Raw genomic sequence first — 24,308 nt, 5'->3', positions numbered from 1 at the left:
ATAATGGACAGTGGCAGCAAGTTTGCAGCTCTGAGAAGGGTCGTTTAAATTTATTTGCATTTCATAAAGCAGTCTTAGCGGAGTCATCTTAGCGATGCTGAATTAGCATTTATATTTCTGTACTAAAATTCTTTGTCACTTTTACAATACATAACTACTAAGAACAGAAGCAGGACGAAAGAAAAGTTATTGTGACATCACATTATCATATTTAATGCATGTGCCACGTAAGCATTTAAAGATTTGGGGGACTAGATAGGTGCAATTTATTCTTCAGAAAGTGTCAAATACAGCATCAACAGCAAACCCACCTTCTCGTGTCCTAGTATTATCTAACAGCTGTGTATTAGCCAGGTTAAAAGGAAAGGAATCATGATCACAGTAATAATTATACTGGCATAAGAAACCAGTCTGTTTGCTGAATACAGACCTTAAGAACACATCAGTGTTACAAACTATATACATTCATAGAAAACACACACACATTCAGTTCTGACACTATTTGGGTGATTATAGCTTCAATTCCAAAGATTCACTTTGAGCAAAGATGCACCAATCAACAAACCAGGGACTGAAATCAGCCAATTTTCAGTTTTCTCGTGGGTGTACAGCAACTCGCTTTCAGTTAATTATTTGTAGTTCTTTCCACTACCACAGCACTTTACTTTCAGTTGTTTCAGTGAGAGAATCCTGCAATTTACTGCAATACTGTTAAGTTTAATAATTTATTTTTTTTATGAAAGTAATAGTCTGCATTGAACAAAGGTTGCCCACATATGCTGTCAGTTGTACCCCTTAGAAAGAGAACTGGAATTATCAGAAATCTTAATCAGCAGGACACACATTTGGAAGAAAAGTGAAACCATGAAATTGATAGAGATAAACATTTTGTATATAATAATAATAATAATAATAATTACTTTTTGCACTAATTTTGCATATTGATTCCCTTGCACAAATAGATTAATGTGCATATATTCCTTTAAATTTGTAATAAAAAAAAAGAGGAAAAGTTAAATTAATAAGACTAGGATTAATATAGAACCATAAATTATTCTCCAGTTAGGAGAGAAGTAGTTATAGGGACACAAGTTCCAGATGAAGGAACAAAACTGATCATTCCAAACAACGGGACCATCCTGCATCTGCTGCCACCCACCAGATGAATACATTACCTAAAACACAGAAATACAGACGATCGCTTTGCTGACTGGACTGACACAGCTCAGACCACCTGAGAATTTGCAGTCGGGACGTGTTAATTAAGAAAATCTCACCTGCCTCCCTCACTACCTTTCTAGCATGTCCTAAAAAAAACACACAGGTCAATCTCTGGATCAGGGAAAGGGAAAAGAATCATGTGTGAGTGCAAATTCATGTGAAAGTACAGTCTATTTACAGATTATATCATGTGTGAATAGATAAGAGGGCTAAGACATATGCTGCTTCAGTAACAGAATCTCAACTTGTACAGAAACTTTTTCAGACAAGGAATGAATAATCTTAGCCAGCAGCATGCTGTGTCCCAATGAGAAGCTTAAAACTTTACTCTCCACAGTCATTATGTTCCATAAATCACTCGCCTAACCCTACTTAAATCAATACAGTAAGATAGAGCAAGAATATATATCTCTGCTGGCCTTGCTTAAAAAGACTATATGGTATGTATCTCCCTTTGAGGGGCTATATTCACACATGTCCTTGAAGAGCTTGATTTGTAGATATGAAATATGATTTTAGCCCTCAAAGCAAAATGTAACTCAGTCTGGTCCTCATTATTCTTCTAAAAGCGACTGAGCTGTTCAGTTTGTAGCCAAAGAAGCGACTACTTACAAAACCAGAGCTAGAGTGGCTATTACATACTCTTTAACAGGAACCCAGTTAAAGGTCAACAAAAAATCTTCTACGTAGCGTGCCGTATAAAGGCTCTCAGTTTGATCAGTTGTGGCCCTGCTGTTTGTAAAGCACCAGTTGTGGCATTTATTGATTTCCATACAGGCAGGAAATCGCAGAAGGAAAGACTCTAGTTGAAAATACACAATGTTATTGTGAATGCTAGTACAAGAACCAATCATATATTGGATGTTTATCATTGAGCCAAATACACAATATATTGCATGCTTACACTAATTTTTAATTTGGTAAAAAAAAAAAAGTATTAGAAAAATATATGCATTTAAATTCACAGATATGGAATAAGAACCTTCATTCACTCATTAAATAAAATGAAACAGTGTTTGCAACACACAGGAATTTCTGTGTGCATGGTGTGATCTGAAGTGTTGCCAAATCATACAATACAAGCCTGTGTTAAGGACCCATATTACTCCTCTGAAATGTATTGTAAGGGTTAAACTGAATAGTCACATTTCAGCGAGAGGAGATGTTTTATCTTGAGGTTATATGCACAGTACTCCAGAAACCCAGTAAAAGGTAACTGCTTAAATGAACTTAACTTAATGTGTAGCATCAGAGGGAGGGAGGAGTGGGCACAGTGGTTTGCACTTTGTTTTAATTTCTCTCTGGTGTTGGATCAGTTATGAACCAGATTGATCTGTTAACAGGAAACGTCTCATATGTCTGTTACAACACAGCTTTTACTGACATCGTGTAAGCATGTTAATAGCTGAATGCTACAATATGTGACTGAAAAACAAACAACGATGAATGCAGTTCCACATGTGGCACAGAGTATATTCATTAACACACGGACAGCTTGAGATTACACTGTAAACAATGTTTTGCCACACACAGATACACAAGTATCTCTGTGTAAAGACACACAGGTATTACCTCAGAGATTTCAGGGTTATATTGTGAAACTGTTTGTAACAGGTTTTGCAATGCAGCTCTGCTCTGGATAAATCCCAGGCTCTGCCTAATTCTCACATTCCAGGACCTCGCTCGCTGTCCTGAACAATTTCTAAGAGAACGTTTTGGCTTTTTTTTAATCAAAAACATGTTGATTCTCCTTCAGCTTTCTTTCATTTATCTGAATTGTGACACTGTTTTCAAAGAGAAGCACAAATACATGAAACCTTGGCTTGCAATGTATTATTTGTGTTAGAACATGCCTCACATTCCCTCATCAGATTATTTTTAGCAGCTAATTTGTGCAGCTCTTGGTAGAATGCTTCTTATTATTAAAATGAAATGACTGCGTCTTTGTACTGTACATAAATTAGCGCATTGTTAGTAGATCACGCGCAGAACTCCCCTTCGAAGTCTGTCCTATTTTGATTTTTATCTCTTTGAATGATGTATATTTAGTTCTTCGAACGAATTAAGAAGGATATAAACGTATTTTTGTACATTCAAGATTTTAATTTGTTGTCAGGACTTCCTCCACCTCTGCAGTGCATCTCTTGCTTCCGCCTTTTACAATCCGCAAGGTCAAATATTAACAACAACACTCAACATGTGAGGTTTACTCCATAAAGTTATTATATGGATACACTTCTTCAATTGACACATATTGCACAAACCGGGAATACAAACTCGCCATATAATGTAAGGGAACTCTCCATCATAAATTTTAATATACATAGAGAGAAAGAGGCCTGAGTTGCGTGAACGTGCGAGAGCGAGACATTGGAGAGATTAAGTTTGGAGTTAGCTCTAGTTGAGAATGCTGACAAAGCATCCTTCAGCCAACACTTATCACAAACACAAATGAACCTCTTCAAATCAAGTCTCACCTCAGGCACTCCTGAAACATATTCCTGTTTGTGCATATTGGATGTTCACAATCTGACAGCTTCATAGCAAGTATTAATACCCTTAGGTCTGGGGGGATGATGGAGCCACATTTATTAAATACAGTCAAATGTGCACACACTGTGCTCACTGAGTCTTCATCTTAAGAGACATAATGATTCAGATTCAAAATACAGCCTGCATGAAAGGCACAGCCTGAACAGCGTAGCAACACATGACTCAACACAAGCCGTCACTGATAGTTATCTCTTGGTCCCTGGCACATGTGATACATGTGTAGCCATTTACACAGCATCACACTGTGCAACTGGCTACACAGTGTGGCTAAAAATTAACAACTGACGGGAAATGCACAGAAGGTGCTGGCTAGCAGTTACAGTTCAGAAAAAACATGCACATCGACCGTTGTTCAGTATACTGGAAATGGTTCACAATAGCCTGCCATCAATGACGATGTTTAAATCAGGACAAATCTGCAAAGTTGACTAAATGTGTGACACCCAGGAATTTGAGTGTCTATGTTTGTCTGTGTGTGTGTTTGCAGCACTCTACTTGCACTCCCGTGGGCAGACAATCCACAGTGTGTTGACAAAGCCAACTCAAACATCACACAGCCAAGAGTCAGGGCAAGGCCACAAAAAAATATCTATAAAAGATGTTTTAAACCTACGCAGACCGAACATGTCCTATTTGGCAAAGCATCTTACTGACATATTTCAAAGAATTTAAAGGAACAAAAAGTTACCAAATGTGGGAGATTACATAATTATAAATTAGTATAATCTAGTATCTCCTCCATTTAACACTGGAGGAAAAGCTGTATGCACCACAGAAAGGTCTGTCTAAGAGAGACAGTCTCACATCCAGCTAATTTAGAATTGCCACTTAACCTTACTTGCAAGTTCTTGGGCTGCAAGCCACCTTGAAACCCTGAATCGGGTAAGTGGTTAAGAAAATATATGCAATTAAGAAACCTAATCATGCAACTTATCACAAGGTTTGAAAAGTAAATTTTTTGTACGTGTCATCAAGTTTAGCAATGCTGTACTTTTTTCTAAACAGCCTACAAGAATAAGAAATTAAGATTTGTTTTAACCTGACGTTTCACGTCTCATCCAAGAAGCTAAGCTTTTAACTAACCAACCTCCCAGCAGGGATAACAGACATTAGGATGCTTTATACAACTAACAGGACATGTCCAAAACATATACCATTCCTGCTAAAATAATTTTAGACAAAGGAAAGACTGCAACTATAGAGCTTCCATAACTAAGCCTATTTAATCCCTGACTATGCGTGCACTGGGCCAGAGAACAGCTACCCTAATGAAAAAGACAGGACAGAGAGAACTGCAAGTGTCCTGAGAAATGGGCATAAGAAACTCTGTGATTCTCTGTGTCTTAAGCTCTTTGTCTCATTCCATCCCTCATTCTCCCTCTGTACACATAATCACACAAACACACAGAATCTCCAACTCTGCTGAACCTCAGGTTGACATTAAGCACAAACACAAGCACAAACCTTTGAATCACACCATGACCAAAATGTACTTTTTATATGCACCTTTAAACATTGAACATTTCAGCAATTTAAGACTACAGACAAGCGCATCTTGTATAGGTAATAATTTTTCTATACTCTGGTATAGAATTTTTAAAATTCTTTTCTTAGCTACTTTAGATATCTCTCCTTTGTCCAAATAAGCACAATACACTGAAGACCCCTGAGGAGAATCTGTATGCTTTTGAGGACATACTGTAAGTATGCTGTAAGACCATTCATGTTTTTCCTTATTTAAATGAGGAAATGATCACATCTCTCATCACTCTGCTTTATGGCCAAATGTATTAAATGGGGAAAAGTAGCGTAAAGTTGCAGACACACAAAAAAAATGTGCAGGTGGAAGCTGAATTCTTTATTTATAAACAAATACATAAGCATTTCATTTGAATAATGACCAACACATTCTACCAAGAAGAGTGCACACTCATCAGAAAGGAGCACCCAATGAGCAAGCAAGTAATCTGCCAAGAAAGGTAGTACAGTGTAAGCATAGGTGTTAGGCATGTGTTTCTCTCCAGAAACAGCATGGCAATCCAGATCAATGAGCAGCAGTTGAAGCAGAATTGATACGCTTTTGATGGAAAGGGAAATTCTCTTTTAGAAATTACTGGGGACTGTGTGGGGTCTTCCAGGGTAAGACAGCCATTCTCTGGATAAATATTGCAGCTCAGGTAGAGCACTGGATTTATCCTAACAATAAAGCTGCAATATTGCAAACATTTTTATCATACAAACCTGCAATCTGTGTGTGCTAAAGCTGTAGGATGTGTCAAAGAACACCAAACATTACTGATCTTGCCCCATGCACGTGTTAATGACGGAATGATTTTTGCTGAGATTTTGCGGAACACGAAAGTGACCGACGTTCCAGAATACGGCAGGAAAAACTGAATTTTTTGTCAGCCGTAGCAAGGGAGAGCAATTCAGGTATGACTAGCAATACAGAGCAGTGCTTATTTTTTCCGTTCACTGACAGAGCCTGATCTATGATCTATTTATGGATTATTTATTGAGTCAAAAATACACTACAGTGGCATTACAGATCAAAGGTTTACAGTTTTACTACTGTTTATGTTCACTGCCGCAATTTCTAACTCAGGGTATGCCGGCCTGCTCCAACTTTTTAGTGGGAAATCTGGGTTGAAAAGGCATTCCTCAAAGAAAAATCCAAATGGGAACTCAAAATTTTAACTTTGGACTTTTTCAGGAACCCACCATAATCCAACACTCACTATACATTTTTTTATTTCGACATATATATCCATATAGCATGTCGCAGATGTGATAACAGAGTTAAGTTACGAAACAAGAAATGAAAAAATCTGTTGGCGATGTTGCAGAGCTTCCCATGTACGCTGCTGAATGACGACACACAGATGTTTCATTGTGACAAAAAACATAAAACAAAAAAAAGAAAATACAAAATTGTTTTAATACTGACTCTCAGTATCTTGATAACGTCAAATGTTAATAAGAACAGTAAAGTTCTATACTGTTTCATCAGAAGACCTGTATTATTGGAGCTCTGCTCTAATCATTCAGGATAAGGACTCCATGACAAACTGCAGGAAGGAGCCAAAGGATACCACACTCAAAGCTTTGAGCAATCCACCTCAGTTATGTGGTCATTCTGATAACATCTCCCACAGTCATTCCAAATAAACTCTTAGTGGCAAACATCAAAGCAATATCAGGCATCTGTTTTTGTCATTTAACAACTGTTAATGACACACAACTTGCATTGAATTGCCTACCACAAACCTTCAGTAAATCACATTCGTATTATTAGTTTAAATAATCCCCACTTGAAATTTTATGCTCTAAAATGAAAACTGTCTTTTATCTTCTCCTTCAGTTGCAAAATTGATACTCGACCTCTTTGATAAATCTCCATCTTTACTACTACACTAGAAAGTGTTGACTGTCGAGAGCGACTCCAGCTAATTCGGCAGTTTTGTGACCATTAATTATCTTTAGCGCCTGTTTATTTGGCTTAACTGTGACACTTTACTTGGCCTAGCCATTGCTGGCTCTGTCCTGATGGACTTCAGACATGGGTTGCAGGCATGACTAGACTTTACCAAACGAGGTATAAAAAACGATTACGAAAGCTCAAAATAAATGTAATCCTGTGTACTTGTTTCTGAGTTTAACCTTCTACTGCAGGAGCTCATGTCTGCACAGATACTAAGCAGCCTTCCACCTTGTTCATCACGGGAGCTCTCACTGTGGTGTGTTACATTCTTTCCCGTACGATAAAAAAAAACTTAAACTTGACTCCTGGGATACCTTGGATACATGGACAGCATGTACCCACCCCCAACCCACCCCTTCACATTCACACTTGCCTCAATGTCCTGACCTGTCCTTTGCAGCCTCTTTATCCTCCCTTCCTCTGTGTGTGTGTGTGTGTGTGTTTATGTGATAGTGGAAATTTGTGTTCTATGTGGCACTATAGTTTCTTTGTTTGTGTCCTTTTTGTCAAACCTTGGTTGCCCAGGGAACAATTCTCCCACCAAACTATTCCGACCCTCCACCCGGTATTGCGCGCTCTCTCTCTCTCACAGACTCACACACGCACATGAACTCACACACCTACACACACGAAGTTTTATAACTCTGTGCATGTACATAGTGGAGTGGATGCGCACATTGTCTTGGCTGGCGAGCTGGCTGCAACGGCAGATGCATTTTCAGTAAGAGTCCAAATTAAGAATGGATAGAAACACAGCAGTAACGACAAACTGCTGCTCATTTGTCATTTATGCAAACATCACAGTTGTACACCTTCACTTCATCAAACAATGCCTAATTGGTCCATGATGTTTTCACAGTTAACATTTTACAAAACTCATATATAAATCTCATCATTCCTCCTGATCCTAAGCCTAAAAGTTGTTGCTGTGACTGGAAAATGTGAAAAGAACAGGTTGTGATGCAGCGGAAGCACACACACAGGTAAAGACACCGCATGTTCGCACACTCACACATAAGCAGTCAGGCCATAAATGTCGCTGTGAAGAAATGAAGGCAGCTGTGCTTTTATGGCTTCATCTGGCCTGCTATATTTATCTGATACCCCCACCCCATGTGCTATCTTTCTCATACGCATCCATTGATATTCCATCAACAATATAATATAAGGTCCACAAGTAAGGTGAAGAAAGCCAGCTCTAATTGTGTTCCATCAAAAAAAAAAACCCAGAATATTCACAAATTCCTATTTACAGTGAGAGGCTTTACGCACCTTCATGGTCACACCTGGGAGCTGCCCACTGTTGCCCTTTTCCTGTACTATTGGCTGCTAAGCAACTGTGTGGCCTATTTAAAATCATGTGACTCATTATAAATCGATAAAGTAAACACTGGTAAAATCATACCCAGCTGTGCCACATATGTGCCGCTGGAAATGCTTAACCCCTCACAAAACTGGTCCTAATGAGCAATTTTCCTGTTTTTAATGTTCTAATTTTATGCACACAGACAATTCTTAAGAAAAACCTTAAGCTAGCACATCATTAAAGAAAAACCTAGTGTCCTTGAAGCCTTTGATTATACTGCTAAAGCAGACCTTGACATTAATACCCTACATGTGCTGCTGTAGCAATCAAATTGCATTAACCTGAGCGGGCAGATATGTGTTTAATACAAAATATTTTATCACTTGACTTTCAAAAGAGTTGGATCGGAAAAAAAATCCCAGCAAAGGTACAGAATGCTAACCAGGTGTCTAATATGCCTTAACTCCTGTAAATGTTGTGAAAGGGTTTATCTGAAAGATTCAAGTGTTACTGTTCATATAGTCAAGATATTTTAATATGATGGAGGCCGTTTCTCCTTGATCTCAGTCAAGGCCGTCTGTGTTATGAATTTAACAGAGCGCTGAAAACTGCCGTGAGCACAGCAGTGGTGTGTGTTTGTTGCTGTGCACGTGTAAAAGAGAGTGCTACCCTGACCTTTAACACCAGAGTGGTGCCAAAAAGGAGCTTGCTTCTCACTGTGTTTGTGAGTATCTTGACAAAATGCCAAAACCAAAATAAGCACTGTACATGAACTTTATGTCATCGGTATTTTCAAGCATTATCATGATACAGAATAGTCCTGAAATAAAGGTGCAATCTTGAAAATTACAGCAGGAAAAGAAAAAAAAAACACACACACAACCCTAAAGATGTTTTCTTTTATTCCCGTAAAATGCTCACAAGATTTCCACTACAGATATGCATCCTGAAGTCCAGTCATCTCCTGGTCAGACAGACATACATCAGCAGAACATCAAAAATGTGCATGCACACATACCCCTCAGTGAGCCTCTGAGCCTCTTTTGCCTCCTCACTCCTCTACCGGGTCCTCAGGGGGGAGGGAAACCCATGAAATGATTCCTGACATGTCAGATCACACAGCAGCACCGGTTGAGCTGTCTGATATCAACACTTTTCTGCCTGACTGTGGACAAGTAAGACAGGGGGATTTGCAATGATTTCCCCTGGCTATAGCTCTACTTGTATCTCCTGTGCTGACTTAAGTTGCTGAAGCTGCCCTACTGTGCCAGTTAACCCTGAGAAATTCTGTGTCATAGAAAAATAGCGATTCAATAACCTGTGTCAAACTTCAAATTCAGTTTTTTTAGGATAGAAAATACATAATTATTCAAATTTGTATCTAAAAAAAACCTACTAGGTTTTCATCTGGAAGACGAGAAGCATCGTCACTGAATAATATCAACTCGAACCAACCACTGTCCTTTCTGTGTCAGCTTGGCAGGAGATGCCAAATTCCTGTTGAGCAATCATTTAGAAAGAGAAAAGAGTGTTTTTAATCCTTTCCCCCTGTCTTCACAATTAAGATTCACATCTCAGATTCACCTTGTTGTGTTACACCCACTGGCAGACTGTCACATTTACATCCATGCATGAACATACCCTGAAAGAATATACTGAGAGTGAAATAGAGAATGACTGAGATATTGTACATTTGCTCCAGCATCTCACACAAATGAGTGAGCATAAAAGGACGGGAATACACCTTCTGACTCCACCACAAAGCTTCCTATGCAAAGCCAGCCGGATCCCATGAGTTTGCAGTAGTTCTGACATGAACCTAACTTCGTATCAGTGTCAAACGGTTTAATATTATCGAAAGACGCTTCATTAGCATACTGGGGTGCTCACAGGTGTGAGCCCTAACAGTATTCTTAAATAGTGAGGCTTTTCCTCTCGCTGTTTGAGTTCAACTCATTATTTGGATGTTTCCGGTGAAGTCAGATCAAAGTTTTGATTAAATGAAGCGTCTCTCCCGGCTCGTCATTTTTCACCCTCGAGGAAGACTGAATCAGGTCTGGAAAAATCTATAAAGAATATCAAGGTATCAAACATTCTCATTATTTTTACCTATGTATCTATTTGGAGCTGTGGGGTGCACAGAGGGTGGATGAGATATAAGAACTTACGTACTTTAATACCCTGAGGACTATATCATTTGGCAATACGAGGAGTTTTTCTTCTTTGCATGTTTTGTAGTTAACTTCTAATATCCTGTCACTTTTTAGAGCATCTTAACAGCAAAGCGGGCGCACAGCAGGAAGAACAATGAAAGAAAGACTGAATTGGACAAAGAAGAAAATGTCAGAGTCACAGGATGTACTCTAATTTTTTTTGGCTAAATGAAAACTATCTTACCTTCAAGGATGACTTCTTTCCCGGTTTTTTTTAACGCTTGCACAGCCTCGTCATGCGTGGCCTCTCGTAAGTCGTAACCATTGACCGAGAGTATGGCATCACCAACATAAAGGGCCTCGGTCTGGTCAGCAGCCAGGCCTTTAAAGATTTTGGAGATGAGGATTGGCATCTTGTTTTCCTTGCCACCTGCATGATCAGACAAGAAAATCGAGTTAAAAATCATGTGGAAAAATCCAACTTTTACCACTAATTAGCTTCACAAAGCAGTTTGGTAGTTCCTATTTGAACGGCCTATTGGCAGTATATAAAGCAAATCAAATTATATGTTTTCTTGGACGCTGGTAAATAAAGCACTGATAAAAATGCCCTTAAATTCACTGTGACTTCACACCAGAAGGTATAAGTTAGAGCTGAGTGATAAAACTAAAAAAGTGTGTGGCTGGTTGGTAGTTATAAATATGAAATAAACAGTTTCTGTCCCTTATCACCTTAACATTAGTCACCTAAACTGCAGTTAAAAGAGCACATAAAAACTGATGGAGACAGTGATCGACCTACTGTACTATGGTCTGTGTCTCCGACTCTCCCTCCCTTTGTCTCTTTGTCACACAATGAAGGTCAACTAGTAAGCTGATGGATGCGCTGTAACTCTTGTGGTGGGCTTCCGCACTTCATGTGAAATATCATCGTTAATGTCAGCTTAAAGATGGACTTTGGCCTTCAGGCTAGTGAGAAATAGTCTTAAAGACGATAAAATGCTTTTCGTGTTTTGGGTTTTTTTGCTATTTCTTCTGGGTGATCCCTCTGCGAGGATTTTTATCATGCAAATTTCTTTGGACGCCCAATGTAGTATTCTTAAAAATATCAAAACTTCTACACACGCCACCAGGACGATGAACTTATCCACTATTCTGAGCACCATAGCATCATATAGATGTATAATCAGAGGCAATATGTGGCCCTCACTGACTCAGTCACTGAATTAACGAGGGTGTTCCAGAAAGCTTAAAGAAAAGATAAGTTAATGTGGGTTTTAAAGCTTTGTTGGTGATGCTATCTTTTATGTATATCATCAAATGTTTAATAAAAAAATAACTAAACTTATAAACTTGAGTAATTATTTTAAATCTTAAAAAAGATATGGGAATTTGTCACAGGACAGTTAAGTAACATGCATGACTATCAATACTGCTAGGTATATTTTTTAAGGTTTATGTTTAATTAATGCCATTTTGAAAAGGAGCTGAAGAACCAACAACAAATACAGAAGCCAAAGTAGCTGGATACCATGTTATCTGCCTATAAGCCTATAAGAGTCATTCTAAGAGAGTATTTTGTGGTTGTAAGTAGATACAACTAACTGGTAGAAATGATAGACTTCACTATACTACAATACAAAAAAATACTGCAGTTTTTTCTTTAGTGGGTGACATTGTAAATGGATATTGCATATTGTATATGGAGTGTGAGAGACTTCTACTATCAACGTTGGAGATCTACAGGCCACAGTCAACAGGACCAGGAAGGTGCAGGAGATGTAACCTGGGACAGTGTACACTGAGAGACACAACCAAGTGGCTGGGATAGTGTGCAAGCACAGCTGTGCCTCATATGGGTTAGAAGTACCCAACTCCCAAATGGAGGACACCACAGAAGGTGGTTGAGAACAACAAGGCTAAGGTCCTGTGGGACTTCAAGCAGCTGCTGGCCAGCCAACCACACATAGTGGTGGTTGACACGGAGCAGAAGACCACAGTGGTCGTAGATGTGGCAGCCCCAGGGGACAGCAACATGAGAAAAGGGAGCACAAGAAAACAGAGAAGTAGCAGGGAACAACTGGAGCAGATGTGGAAGGTAAAGCCCATAATAGTCCCAGTGGTAACAGGAGCATTAGGAGATGTAACTGGAAGAGTGGCTCCAGCAGATTACAGGCACAACATTAGGGGTCTAAGTCCAGTGCAGTCCTAGGAACAGCTAAGATTCTGTGCAGTACCTCAGACTTTTGCAGAAGACCCAAGGAGGAACACACACACATATCATGGCCTAGCATGTTATATACCGCTAAATTAACATTTTATTCATGAGGTAACAGGCACAAGATAGCCCCAACTCATTACATTCTTTAAATAAGTAACTACACTCTTGTACAAAACTGAATAATAACAGTAAATAAGCTAATCCAACCACATAATTAATACTGGAAGATCTAACAGAATTGTTGTGAATGGACAGAGTTGCAACAACGACTGCAGACAATATGAGTGAACATACAATAAGGCTTCATTAAAGCTGATATGGATTGATATAGCTCAAGATAACACAGTGCATATAACAGAGGATTCAAATGTAGTACAGCAGTTGCACAGTAGGCAAGAGAGTTTCTAGGATATAGTGATACTGGTTTCTAAAGCCATTTTCAGACATGATGAATGTAACATTAATGGCTTCATTAGTCTGCTAAAGTGGCGGCATTCAGATATAGGTCACTATCACTTTAATGTTCCACACAGGTTCATTCAGACATGCCCAAGGCAATGACGGAGCCAGTGCTTTCTACCATAAAAAAAGGAGACAAGCATTGTCAGCATAAGCTCTACTCAAGTGTGGCAACACTTTTGAACATGCCATTGTCTACAAGAGCAACGTCTCAGTGTGTGCTGCTCAGCATACCAGCATGTGACAGACAGCAGTGGTAACCTTACGCTATCCGCTAATGTGACTGCAGTTCAAACTTGTGTCGTTAATAAAGTTATATTTAAATGTTACTCGGCCTGGCCTAGAAAGATAGAGATCATGACTTTTACAAAAAAAAAGTGAAGCTCGTTTAGACATAAGGCCAACAAGTTTGGAGGTCATCGGTTTTATGGTAAAGAGTGTGAGTCTGAAAAAGGGCTAAAGTATCCAGGGGATGATGAGGAGGGTGTCAGAAACACTTAGCGTTGGCAGAGAAAAGGATGGGGGCACGTTTAGAGAGTAGACATTTGAATCAATGAGGAGACAAAACCTTTAAGGAACAGTTAAAAAAATTTTTTTTCCCACTTTCTTTACATTATAAAGCCTGACCTTGGAGGAGAGAGGAAATTCCCAAGAGAGTCTGAAGTTTCCCTCAAGTCTGAAATACCACTTACTGGAATGATTGCAGAATAAACATTTTTTGACATATTGTTCTAAAAAATAACCATTAATATGTCTGCCACTCCCACACAAACCTTTATTTCCTTCCTACCATTCTTGCAGGTGCATTTCATGTCAAATACAGTTCAGCATCTACAGCTGGGAATCTGTCAATCAAATATAAGGTGGGTGGCAGTGGTACAGACAGGGTGGAGCCACAGAAGCTTCTTATGGCAGATTAGTAAATGGTATAATAGTGCTGTGTATCTAATTTATTTATTATAATGCTTCTTCATCATCAAAAAATCTGCACGTCTGCACTTCAACTGTCATCAGCTTAATTCACACAATGCTGGAACAATATATAGAGTCAAAGCAAAACTTCAAAGTATTGTGGATTCATATTCCTAATGCAATTTTATTAATATTTTTGTTATGCAATGTTGCACTTGAGTCTTGCTGCCTGACAAAAATAATGTCTGGAAAAAGTATGAGTCGGTCTGTTATAAGAGTTTCAGGAACCAAAACATGGTTTCATAATATTTGGCCCACCCAACTGGAATTCAACACATAGGGACTATTCAAACAAAGTCTGGGATGGTTTTAAAGTGAAATAATTGTTTTATGGTACTGTTCACCAACTGCCTTCTCTCAAAGTAGCATTCCCTCTGACTGTCATTGTGGTTATATGCACGGACCGTGCACCTCAGTGGCTCCAAAGAAGGAAAAATGTCTGCAGAGACACGCAAACTTTTACCATTCTGCCTGTCCAGAGACCTGGAGTCTAGATTCCATGCCTCCCCTCTTAAATTTAGACGTGAGTTAAAGTTGCCTCCGTACTCTTCCTCAAGCTGGGGTGGGCTCCCTAAAATTAACACTAGTGGAGTACTCCACTCCCAGCCACATAGCTTTCATCTTTAGCCAATGACAACTGACTGCTGTGAGCTGCTTCTCTCAGCTGTTCGCAATGCGGTGTCAACTAGCCTACAAGTTTTTCTCTGTTCTTTCATTTGTTTCCCCCTGCGTTTCTGACACTTTTTTCTTCCTGCTTCTTTTTTCTTTTTACTCTTTTCACCTCTTTGACCTCTTGTCCCATATACCGTTTCATGTTTGGCCTGCTCTTTCTGCCTGCACCTTTCACTTTCAATCTTGTATACCCTTCCTCCCAAAACTGCCTCTGAACATCCAGCATCACAACAATGTCAAGCCAAAAGGCTTCTAGCTATGATTTGGTTTTAATAACATGCTGTCTGATTTTCAAACCCACCCATTTCCACAGATGGACATCACAGTTATGTCATTAGGGTTTGGCTTTGTTTTGTTGTTGTTGGGAATTGCGGGGGGGGACTAAAAATTAAGATGTCACCAGCAGCTACAATGATGAGCCATCTTTGCAACATGACAATAATGCAAGTTTACAATTATCTATCAAATCGACACTTTACATCAACCAATCGCCAAGTGATTACCTGGGAAGACAAACTTGCCAGGAGGAAGCTACAGCTCACACACATGCAATTATACCCACACATGCTGCTTATAGATCCATGCTCGTTATTTATTACACCTTTTACTGCCTTGGCAGCCCATGCTTTACAACACAAGGTGACTTAAGGTTGTGAACTGACAATAATTCATTGATATGATACATGTCATCACACAGGGGTTATGATTAAAAAATATAATTAGATTTATTGAGACTGTGCAAGAAACCTAATGAGATTTTTATTTTTATATGTAATTCTAGGAAAACTCTTCCAGTACATATTTACAACACACCACCAGGAAAATCTGAATTTAGAAAGCTGACTTTTTAGGCGAGAATTGTGGGGTCTGCATTTGCATTTATCACGACCCAAGCAAAATAAGAAACACAGTATGTAATACATCAGTGTGCAACAAACAGTGTTTATTTAAGTTGCACAAAAGAACCATAAGTTCACCACAATAACCTCAAACAATTCTAGTTAAAGCCAAGCAGGCGGAACCCCACTGTGTGTGGCAAGAATATGAAAATGACCACCTAATTACTGTTTCAATTATAAAGACAATATAAAGACACAGAGCAAGCTGTGTAAAAAGAAAAAGTGTAAATCTATCAGTTGCTACTAAATTTCAAGAACAAAAGCTGTAATATTTGTCCGTCTATAAAATATAATAAAATCCAAAACATTCCTAAAACTTTGTTATCACATTCCTGTCCATTTTATCTTTTATATTTACATAGCACCCCACTGCTCAACCTTCCTAATCATCTTCAGTTTGAGATCCCCACAGAGATAGGCTATTTTCGTGGAAGCAGGACAAGGAAAAGTCTTTTATCAGCTGCTGCAAAACACATGGCAGGTATGCAGGCTTTGCTGGTAAAATATGGAGAGATTACAACCTTTCTTCATTGAGAAGTCCCTGTAGAAACAATATTCTTGTGGCCACTATGTGCAGTAGAGGTCTCTGTGTCCATGTCTACTTCGGTTTGCTCATTCAAAAGCAAAGTTCAACAGCCAAAAAGGTCTTTGAACCACCTAAAATACTCTGTAGAGCGTGGATTTTACTCTGTCACATATATTTATTGGTGTTACAGCTTCATAATCAGAAGTTAGATCTAATAAAACTTATGACACATTTGTGTATGTGAGTGTTGGTTGATAACGCATAATATTCAGGTTTATAACCTGCTTTGTTTGGTGTCTGTAGTCCATAAATAAATATGTTTAAATGAACTGCTGGTGTCGACACTGCTGGGTAATAAGCATCTACGGAAAGTATTCGGGGATTTGTGGAAACTTTTTAAAACCCAAATCGAGTTAAACAGAATCACGTGCCATTTCCTGATTTCTCTCAATTCAATTATCCAAGTTATTTAAACTAGTGTTTATTTTTTGTGTTTGTTTGGGGGCACACGGTGGAACCCAACGTTACATGACAGTAGCGAACTAATTACCGGTACTGTGGTGCACTGAAATGGTTCCCTGTTGAGGAGAGAAACAGCTTGAGAAAATCACAGCTGTCGTTTTTTCTGCGCTAACATCGGACCTATACGTGTGAGTTATAACACGAACGGATATTTGTCATAGAGCAAATCGCGGAAAAGTTGCATTTTACGCACGTTTCTGAGAATTGTTGCACATTGTTGAAGTTAGGCAAGTTAACTGGCCGCTGTTTTCGCGGTGGGTGACAGAAGGTACGCTGTAGTCAAAACTTGTGTTAACTGACAGTAACTCGCCGTTCATGCAGCTAGCTATCTTTAAGATACTTTCGTAAACTACCTTACCTTTGATACTGATACCGAGCCCGCCAACATCTTGCTTGGTAACTCGCACCGTGCGCTTCACGTTGGTGATGGTTTCCGGGACCGGGGACGAGCTGAGGTTCGGGGGGTCTCCGTTGATAGCACCGGCGGGACTCGGGTTTGGCTTCGCGGGTTCTTCGGTGCCCTCGCCGGGGTTTAACGTGAGACTATCTTCGGTAAGTGTAGCCAATACCCGGATCCAGCGGTCCACGGTCACTCGAAGTTCCAGCAGTCCCGTTTTCTGCGCCTTCATCGCGGCAGCCATGTTCAACGCATTCCTGGAATAACTCTAGACGGGCTGGCAGTCCTGTAAGAGGGGGTAGAGGGCTGTGGTAGGGGGCATGCAGACACACACATTGAACCCCCCTCCCTCCCTCTATTTTCTCCTCCTCCAAAAGAGGTTTATCCAGTAGTAGGCTAAGTAAAGTTAATTGAGGGCGATGCGATTAGCAGCGGTGTTGACACACACTCAAAGTTCAAAGAGCTTCTTGTTCAGCCCATCCGTTAATCAGCAATGTGAGGTTGAGCCACGCATAATTAAGTTTTTGATTCATTATTTATTTCGAGTGTATTTCAACACCCAGCCTCAGATCACAGATCTCATTTCCAGTGTGCCCAAAACGCGCAAAATCACTGCGCATATATATATATATATAAGTTCTGCAATAAGGAAAACAAAATCGATATGCTTTCAAGTCCAGAAACGCATTTCTATTGAAGAGAGCTTATATCAGGAATGACACCCACTAAGCATCTTCGGCTTGAATTCTGCTGACAGAAAACAGTGGGTGTGATGTTACCATGAAGAAGCCTGCACGTTAATCAGAACAATTATATTTATTAGCTCTTATTCAAAATGGGTTTCAGGACAACAGGAACTGAAAGAGGCCACAATGCCCCTCAGTACCATGACCCGATGCCCTGTTGCAGCAGCTGAGGCATAGTTAAAGTTGGTCAGTAACCAAATAACCAAATAACCAGTAAATGTTGTTAAAACCAGACACGTACCAGTAAGATGTTGTACAAAGCATGATTAGCCCAAAGCTCTTCTCCAGTAGGTACCAAATGAGTTGGCAGCGTGGTGTTTGAGCATCGCAAAGGATGAATCAATACTGGATACAGACCAAGACCAAACGACCTCATCTCCCAGACTGGGAATTCCATGACAGTGAAGAAATGGGCTAAAAAAATACATGAAAACTTTGTTGTTTGTGTTTGAAATTTTCTGCAGATAGAAGGGAGAATCGTGGTTTAGATTAGTAAACTGATTCCACCGGGGCTACTGCCAAAAATGCAACTCATGGTGTTTCAGTTAAAAACCCAAAACAATCCTGCGTATGCTGAAGACGAGTGCCAGTAAGTGGAATTTCAGTTCTTTTCAGTCCACAATTTTCATGTTTAAATTTCCAGTTCAAACTAAAATATTTTTCAGATTTATTTTATTTCCTTCCTCATTTCTTCAGTTCAAACTGTTTAGCAATGCTTTCCATTTCTTTTGTAATTTGCAGAAATCTACTCTGGCTGTCAGTTTTCTTTTTCATTTAGTAGTGAGTAGTAAATATGTAATGAAAAATGTGAAAAAAATGCAATAACTATTTTGAACTATTTCCTAATATGCCATGATTTCAGGAGTAATAAGCCAAGCCGTTCAGTCTCGGTCTTGACAGAAACTCAACGTGGATAAGTACTGCACTGTTGTGGTGACTCAGCAGAGGTGCACTTAATTGTGCAGCATAGACATTAAGACCATGCAGGAGTCACTGAAACAAGCTGATGAAGCAGTCCTCATTTCCTATGCTCTGTTGCATCGGCAAGGTATCTGTCAGCCCTTCAGCTGTGTGTGTGGCAGCCTGTGTTGCATCTGCTTCACAGCAGGTGAAATAGCAAAGAAGTCCCAGCACTCAGTGTTGGAAAACACTCTTCCGGGTGGGCTGTTTAGAGGCAGTTGCTCCCTTAATGAAAACAAGTTTGGAGCTTTGACTGAAAATTCCTCTAAACCCACACAGATGCTCTAAATATTCTCATCTGTCAACAACATTTCTTTATAATTCTAAAGTAGCTAATCAACTCAAATATCAACGCTTACTTTATTCTAATCGGTTCATGTTTACTGTAGTGAATATTGATGTAACAACTTTATTTCTAACAACTTGTTTTTTAAGTCATAGACCATGGCTCAGCTTCACACTAAATATTCAACAGGGAATTTCAAAGCTTAGATTCAAATCTTTTGTCTCCCTCTAGTGATTAAATGGCTCTATTACCTCTACACCGGAAACCTAATCTGTTTAAATAACAAAGATTTCCCACATGTCCTATAGAGTACTTTAAAAAAAATCTAGGAACAGCTTCTGATTGTTATGCGATGAGGTTTTCACTGTGATAGAAATAATAAACAGTAAAAACAGCTGAATTAAGAGAAAATATTTCAGACTTTACTACAGTCTTGTTAAAGAAAACACATTTTGCAGTTATAAAGTATAGGCCATATGTATAAGGTTAAAATGCAATTACTGCGTCATTAACTGATATTAAACAAGCACAGCCTGTCCCAGGATTACCCTTTGATTATTTAGTTCATATCCAACCATATGTCTATTAGTATTCATGGATTTGTAGGCAATTAATGCCACATGGTACTCAAAGAGCAAAATAAATAAATACATTTAGATAATATAAACAAATATTGGACCCAAGCTGTGCAGCCCAATCACAACTATCATTTGGACATTTCAGTTGCCCGGGGTGACACTTTAAAGTAAAGACAAAGGGTTTACTTGGAAATACTAAAGATACAACAATTATACTGTTTATGAACATACAAGATGGAGCTTGTTTTTATTGGCATCGTATCCATTAATATTATATAGATGTGATGGGAACATAGTCTTGCAGTTAAAAATGTGGATTTTCAAATTTAAAGTGAAGTCAGATGATTCCTGTGTTTCCAAATAAGTCATACAAACTCAGCTATCACATCAACCCTGTTGTTTTCAGCAACAGCAAGCAACTGTTTTTAATAAAAAAGACACAACTATGATGAAACCACTCTATGGCAAGTGTACAATGTGGCATTTAATTAATTAATGGTTAATGAACGAATGGATTTATTGGCCAGTTGCTATGATTTTGTGAGGTAGAAATACGGTCCAGTATCGGAGCTTGTTTTAGCCAAGCGGCAGTGTCCTGTTCTGTTCAACCAATGAGCGCACAAAAGAACAGCACCTGTAGCTCACCTGTCAGAGTGTGTACCCCATGTAGAAAAGTCTGTCCTCAGCTCAGAGGCCTGGGTTTGGTTCTGTTCCAGCTCACGTGTGCAGGGTATGTAGGATTGTCATCCCAATCTTCCTGTTCTAGAAGGCGGAAAATCCCCAAAACAATAAACATGTCGCCTAAAGGAAATGGCTATTCAGTTTCTCCAGTAAGTATATTTTAAACCTGTTTTTCAACATCTAAAATTAGCACCCCATTCAAAATCACAGTGAATTACAGATCCACCTGCCTAACCAAACTAGTTGGTGCTGGCATTAGGTAAAAATTACCCACCTTTAAGCTCTTGTATAAATAAAGCGTTGTTTCCTCGTTTGCATTTTTTGTTGTTGTTGTTTTTAAACAACCCAAGGGTCCGTAAATGATATAGTCCACAAACAGCTGGGTACCCATCTTTTATACATAGCCAGTGTGGTTTGAGGTTCAGTTACCCTTGCTACATTTAACATAATTAATGAAACAAATGATTTATATGAAGTTTATTGTCACATTTTCTCATTCCACCCATAAACCTTATCCTCCTTTGTCCACGCTTTTGTTTAGAAAAGGATACGTCCTTGTACTAATTAGCACATGTATAGAAGCACACATATAAATAGCACAGCAAAAATGAATGGGAGACTTCAACAACAGTGCTTGACTTAAGAAGTGGGTCTACATGGTGATGTTTAGCATTATGACAAGTGGTTGACCATCTGACCTCCGGTCTATGCATCTGTTGGTCTATTTGGGATGTAAGTGGCAGGTGGCCGGCCTCTCTTTCACAGTAGCACAGCTTAATATATTTGCAAAGCTTAGCTGAATGGAAGAGCAGGATTTGTAAGGATCTCTCACACACAAAAAACCAAACTGATTGGATTGTTTGGAGTGGATCTAGTCATATATAGTATTGAAATTGTGCACATTAAAGTAGTGACTTGTTTGCAAGTGTGCTCGCATTTACAGTAGTGTAGGATGACATCATATTTCACCATTGTCCTTGCAGGATTTAACCAATACTGAGCACCGTCAAATTACACTAGAGCTTAAGTCAGCAAGAAGTCAAGGACCTGAAATTAAATCTGTTTTCTGTAATGTACAGGAAAAACAACCAAAACGGTGAATGATGATTTGCACTAATAGAGTGCGTTGCATGATTGTATGTCATTGCTGATAAACCTAATAGCAGTTATATTGGGCTTGCATGTAAAAATCAAGAATGATCGAATAAAGGATATAAAACACAAGATTTTCATTTAAATATAAAAAAAAACCTTATTTAAACGCTTAAAATGACTATATGATACATTAAAAAAACAAAAACAATATTTCTTGGAAAAAATCAATAACATGAACAGGGATTTGAGCATTCTCCATTAACTTTATCTATGGTGGCTGTATGTGTAGTTGACAATGTATTTAATTTTATCTTTGCTAACATAAATTTAAAAAAACAAAAACAAACTAATATATAAATATATATGACTAAATGTAAGTTGAATAAAAGTTTAACATGTTAATGATCTATAAACGTCATTTCTGTCTAGGTCAAGGCAGACTGGTTTTCTGCTATGCTGAAGACAACTAACATTACCCTATAGCACTTCTCAACAACATCAGACTGTTGTATCTCTTGTTGTTGTTTAAGTAATAAGACAATACGTTTGAATAATAATGACAACAAACTACAAACACAATTTGTATATACAGAACACATGTGAAAATTGCTAGATCATTATTTCTATCTATTTTTTTTTATATATTTCAATTTAACAATTGCTTAAAACACTAGAATATGTATTGTATTTATGTTAAATAAATGAAATCAAATTAAGAACTTAAAGCATTATTTTCACATAACTTATAACCTGTAAAGGGGGTACTCTGCCTCTCACCCAACGCCAGCTGGGACAGAATGCAGCCCCCTTCCCATGTCCACAGTTGGATAAACGGTTAAGAAAATGAATGGATGGATGTACACACACACACTCAAGCAGACAAACAGACTACAACCCCCCAACTTATCATCTCTGCACCCTTAGTTCAGTCAGTCACATATATGCATATCTCAACTCCCCAAAGACAGTGGACAGTTGGGGAGCCCTACTGATTAGTTTCAACGTCCCCCTGCATCCTTCTGCCTTCTCCTGCCATCCTCCAAGCATCTTTGCTTCCCTCCCCTACTCTGCTAAGGGCAACAGCTCCAGAGGTCTACCATATGGACTAGTGTCTGAGCGGCTGACAGCCTGCCTCCCTGCAGCTTGCATGTGTGTGTTTTGTGTATGTGTTCATTTCAACCCTGTGCTGACTGTTTAGTCTGCCCCACCTGTTCCTCTGTAACAACAGACCAGACCTCTCATCAAGCCATCCATGACGGGCTACTGGATGGATGGATGGATGGATGGATAGATAGATAGATAGATATCCTATCCTATCCTAAGGACATCTATATAGATAGATATCATTTAGATGAGTGATGGTTGTGGCATTTTCATCTAGCAGAGCAACTGGGAATTATGTTATTTTTAAGCACCTGAAAGTCATTAAAAATGTTCTTAAAATGAGCAAAAAAAGGAGAAAGATAAAAAAAAAAATGGGGCAAAAGGCAGGAAAACAGATGGATAAGCTGAAGCAGACAGACAGATGAGGAGATAATAATAGATTAAAAATATGGAATAATTTATTCTTAAAAATGAATGACAGACTGTGCTGTGAACAGACAGCAGTAGACAGACATACCGCCCTGCTTCCCAAACACCCAAGGACACAGGATAACAATGAATGAATTTGGGGGTGATAATGAGAGGTCAAACAGAAGAATAAGTCTCAGGCTTGTACACCTGTGGCCCACCTTCTGCCATCTAAACAACCCAGCAACCACAATCACCGCAATATTTAGTTACTCTCATTAAAACCTCCTGAATAATGTAAAGGTATATATGGATGAGACATTCATGCGGAGGAGAGGAGACCACACTGAGGGTTAGACGGATCTACATAATAGGAATATATCTCTCTCCATCTGCTCGTGTGTTTATAATCTTCCCCTCCTCCTTCTTAATGCTGATCTATCTATTTGATACCCCCACCCCATTCCCCCAATCAGCTTCTCTAACATCATGGTCTATATAGAGCCTGCCTTATTTTGCGTACTGAATGCGGTGCATGTGTGTCTATGCAAATGCATGTCTGTTTGTCTTTATCTGTGTATTTCAGTGTCTGTATGAGTTGACACAAGCACTTTGTGGTCTCAGAGGAATTAACCAAGCGTCTGCCACCTGACCCCGTTGACTCTGACCATCCTGGGCTCAGCTGATACGCGTGCCTTGTGGCCCTGACATGCGGATGACAAAAAAGCATGAAGAGTGGGAGGAGGCCAAGGACAGAAGGACCGGCAGGCAATGAATGATTATGATGACTAGGGCCATCTTGCTTGCCTCTGCAGCCTCCCCTCCACACCCCAGTAGAAATCCTGGACTTGGCCCTGGCTCTGGCTTACACATGGACAAGTGATCTGGCTTGGGTCGGCGTGGGTGAAGTGTCACCACCAGGCAGGGTCTGGCCTGTCAGCTGTCAGGGATGACAGGAGGAGACTAGAGGAGGTGTGTAAATAATAGAGGAAAATTGGTAAAGGTAAATAATCGCAAAAAGAAAATAGCTGAGGAGGGTGGATCTGTAAAAAGAAAGCTGAGGGAACA

At 39.2% G+C, this 24,308-nt stretch overlaps 1 protein-coding gene across 1 annotated transcript in view; it reads right to left on the bottom strand.

The window, feature by feature from the left end:
* snta1 (syntrophin, alpha 1) overlaps window positions 1–17,980 on the bottom strand; it is a 30,516-nt gene extending 12,536 nt beyond the window's left edge. The window contains exons 1-2 of the mRNA XM_040007769.1: window positions 17,344–17,980; window positions 10,959–11,144 (exon numbers count right to left, since the gene is read on the bottom strand). Coding sequence (XP_039863703.1) covers window positions 10,959–11,144; window positions 17,344–17,626 — 469 coding nt within the window. The 5' untranslated portion in view covers window positions 17,627–17,980. The remainder of the gene's footprint in view (window positions 1–10,958; window positions 11,145–17,343) is intronic.
* Window positions 17,981–24,308: the final 6,328 nt, after the last annotated feature.

This window comes from Simochromis diagramma, unplaced genomic scaffold, assembly GCF_900408965.1.
Source record: "Simochromis diagramma unplaced genomic scaffold, fSimDia1.1 OVJJ01000320.1, whole genome shotgun sequence".
NCBI classification, from domain to species: domain Eukaryota; kingdom Metazoa; phylum Chordata; class Actinopteri; order Cichliformes; family Cichlidae; genus Simochromis; species Simochromis diagramma.
The sequence above is the reverse complement of the archived record's forward strand: the minus strand, read 5'-3'. Positions and strand labels throughout refer to the sequence as shown.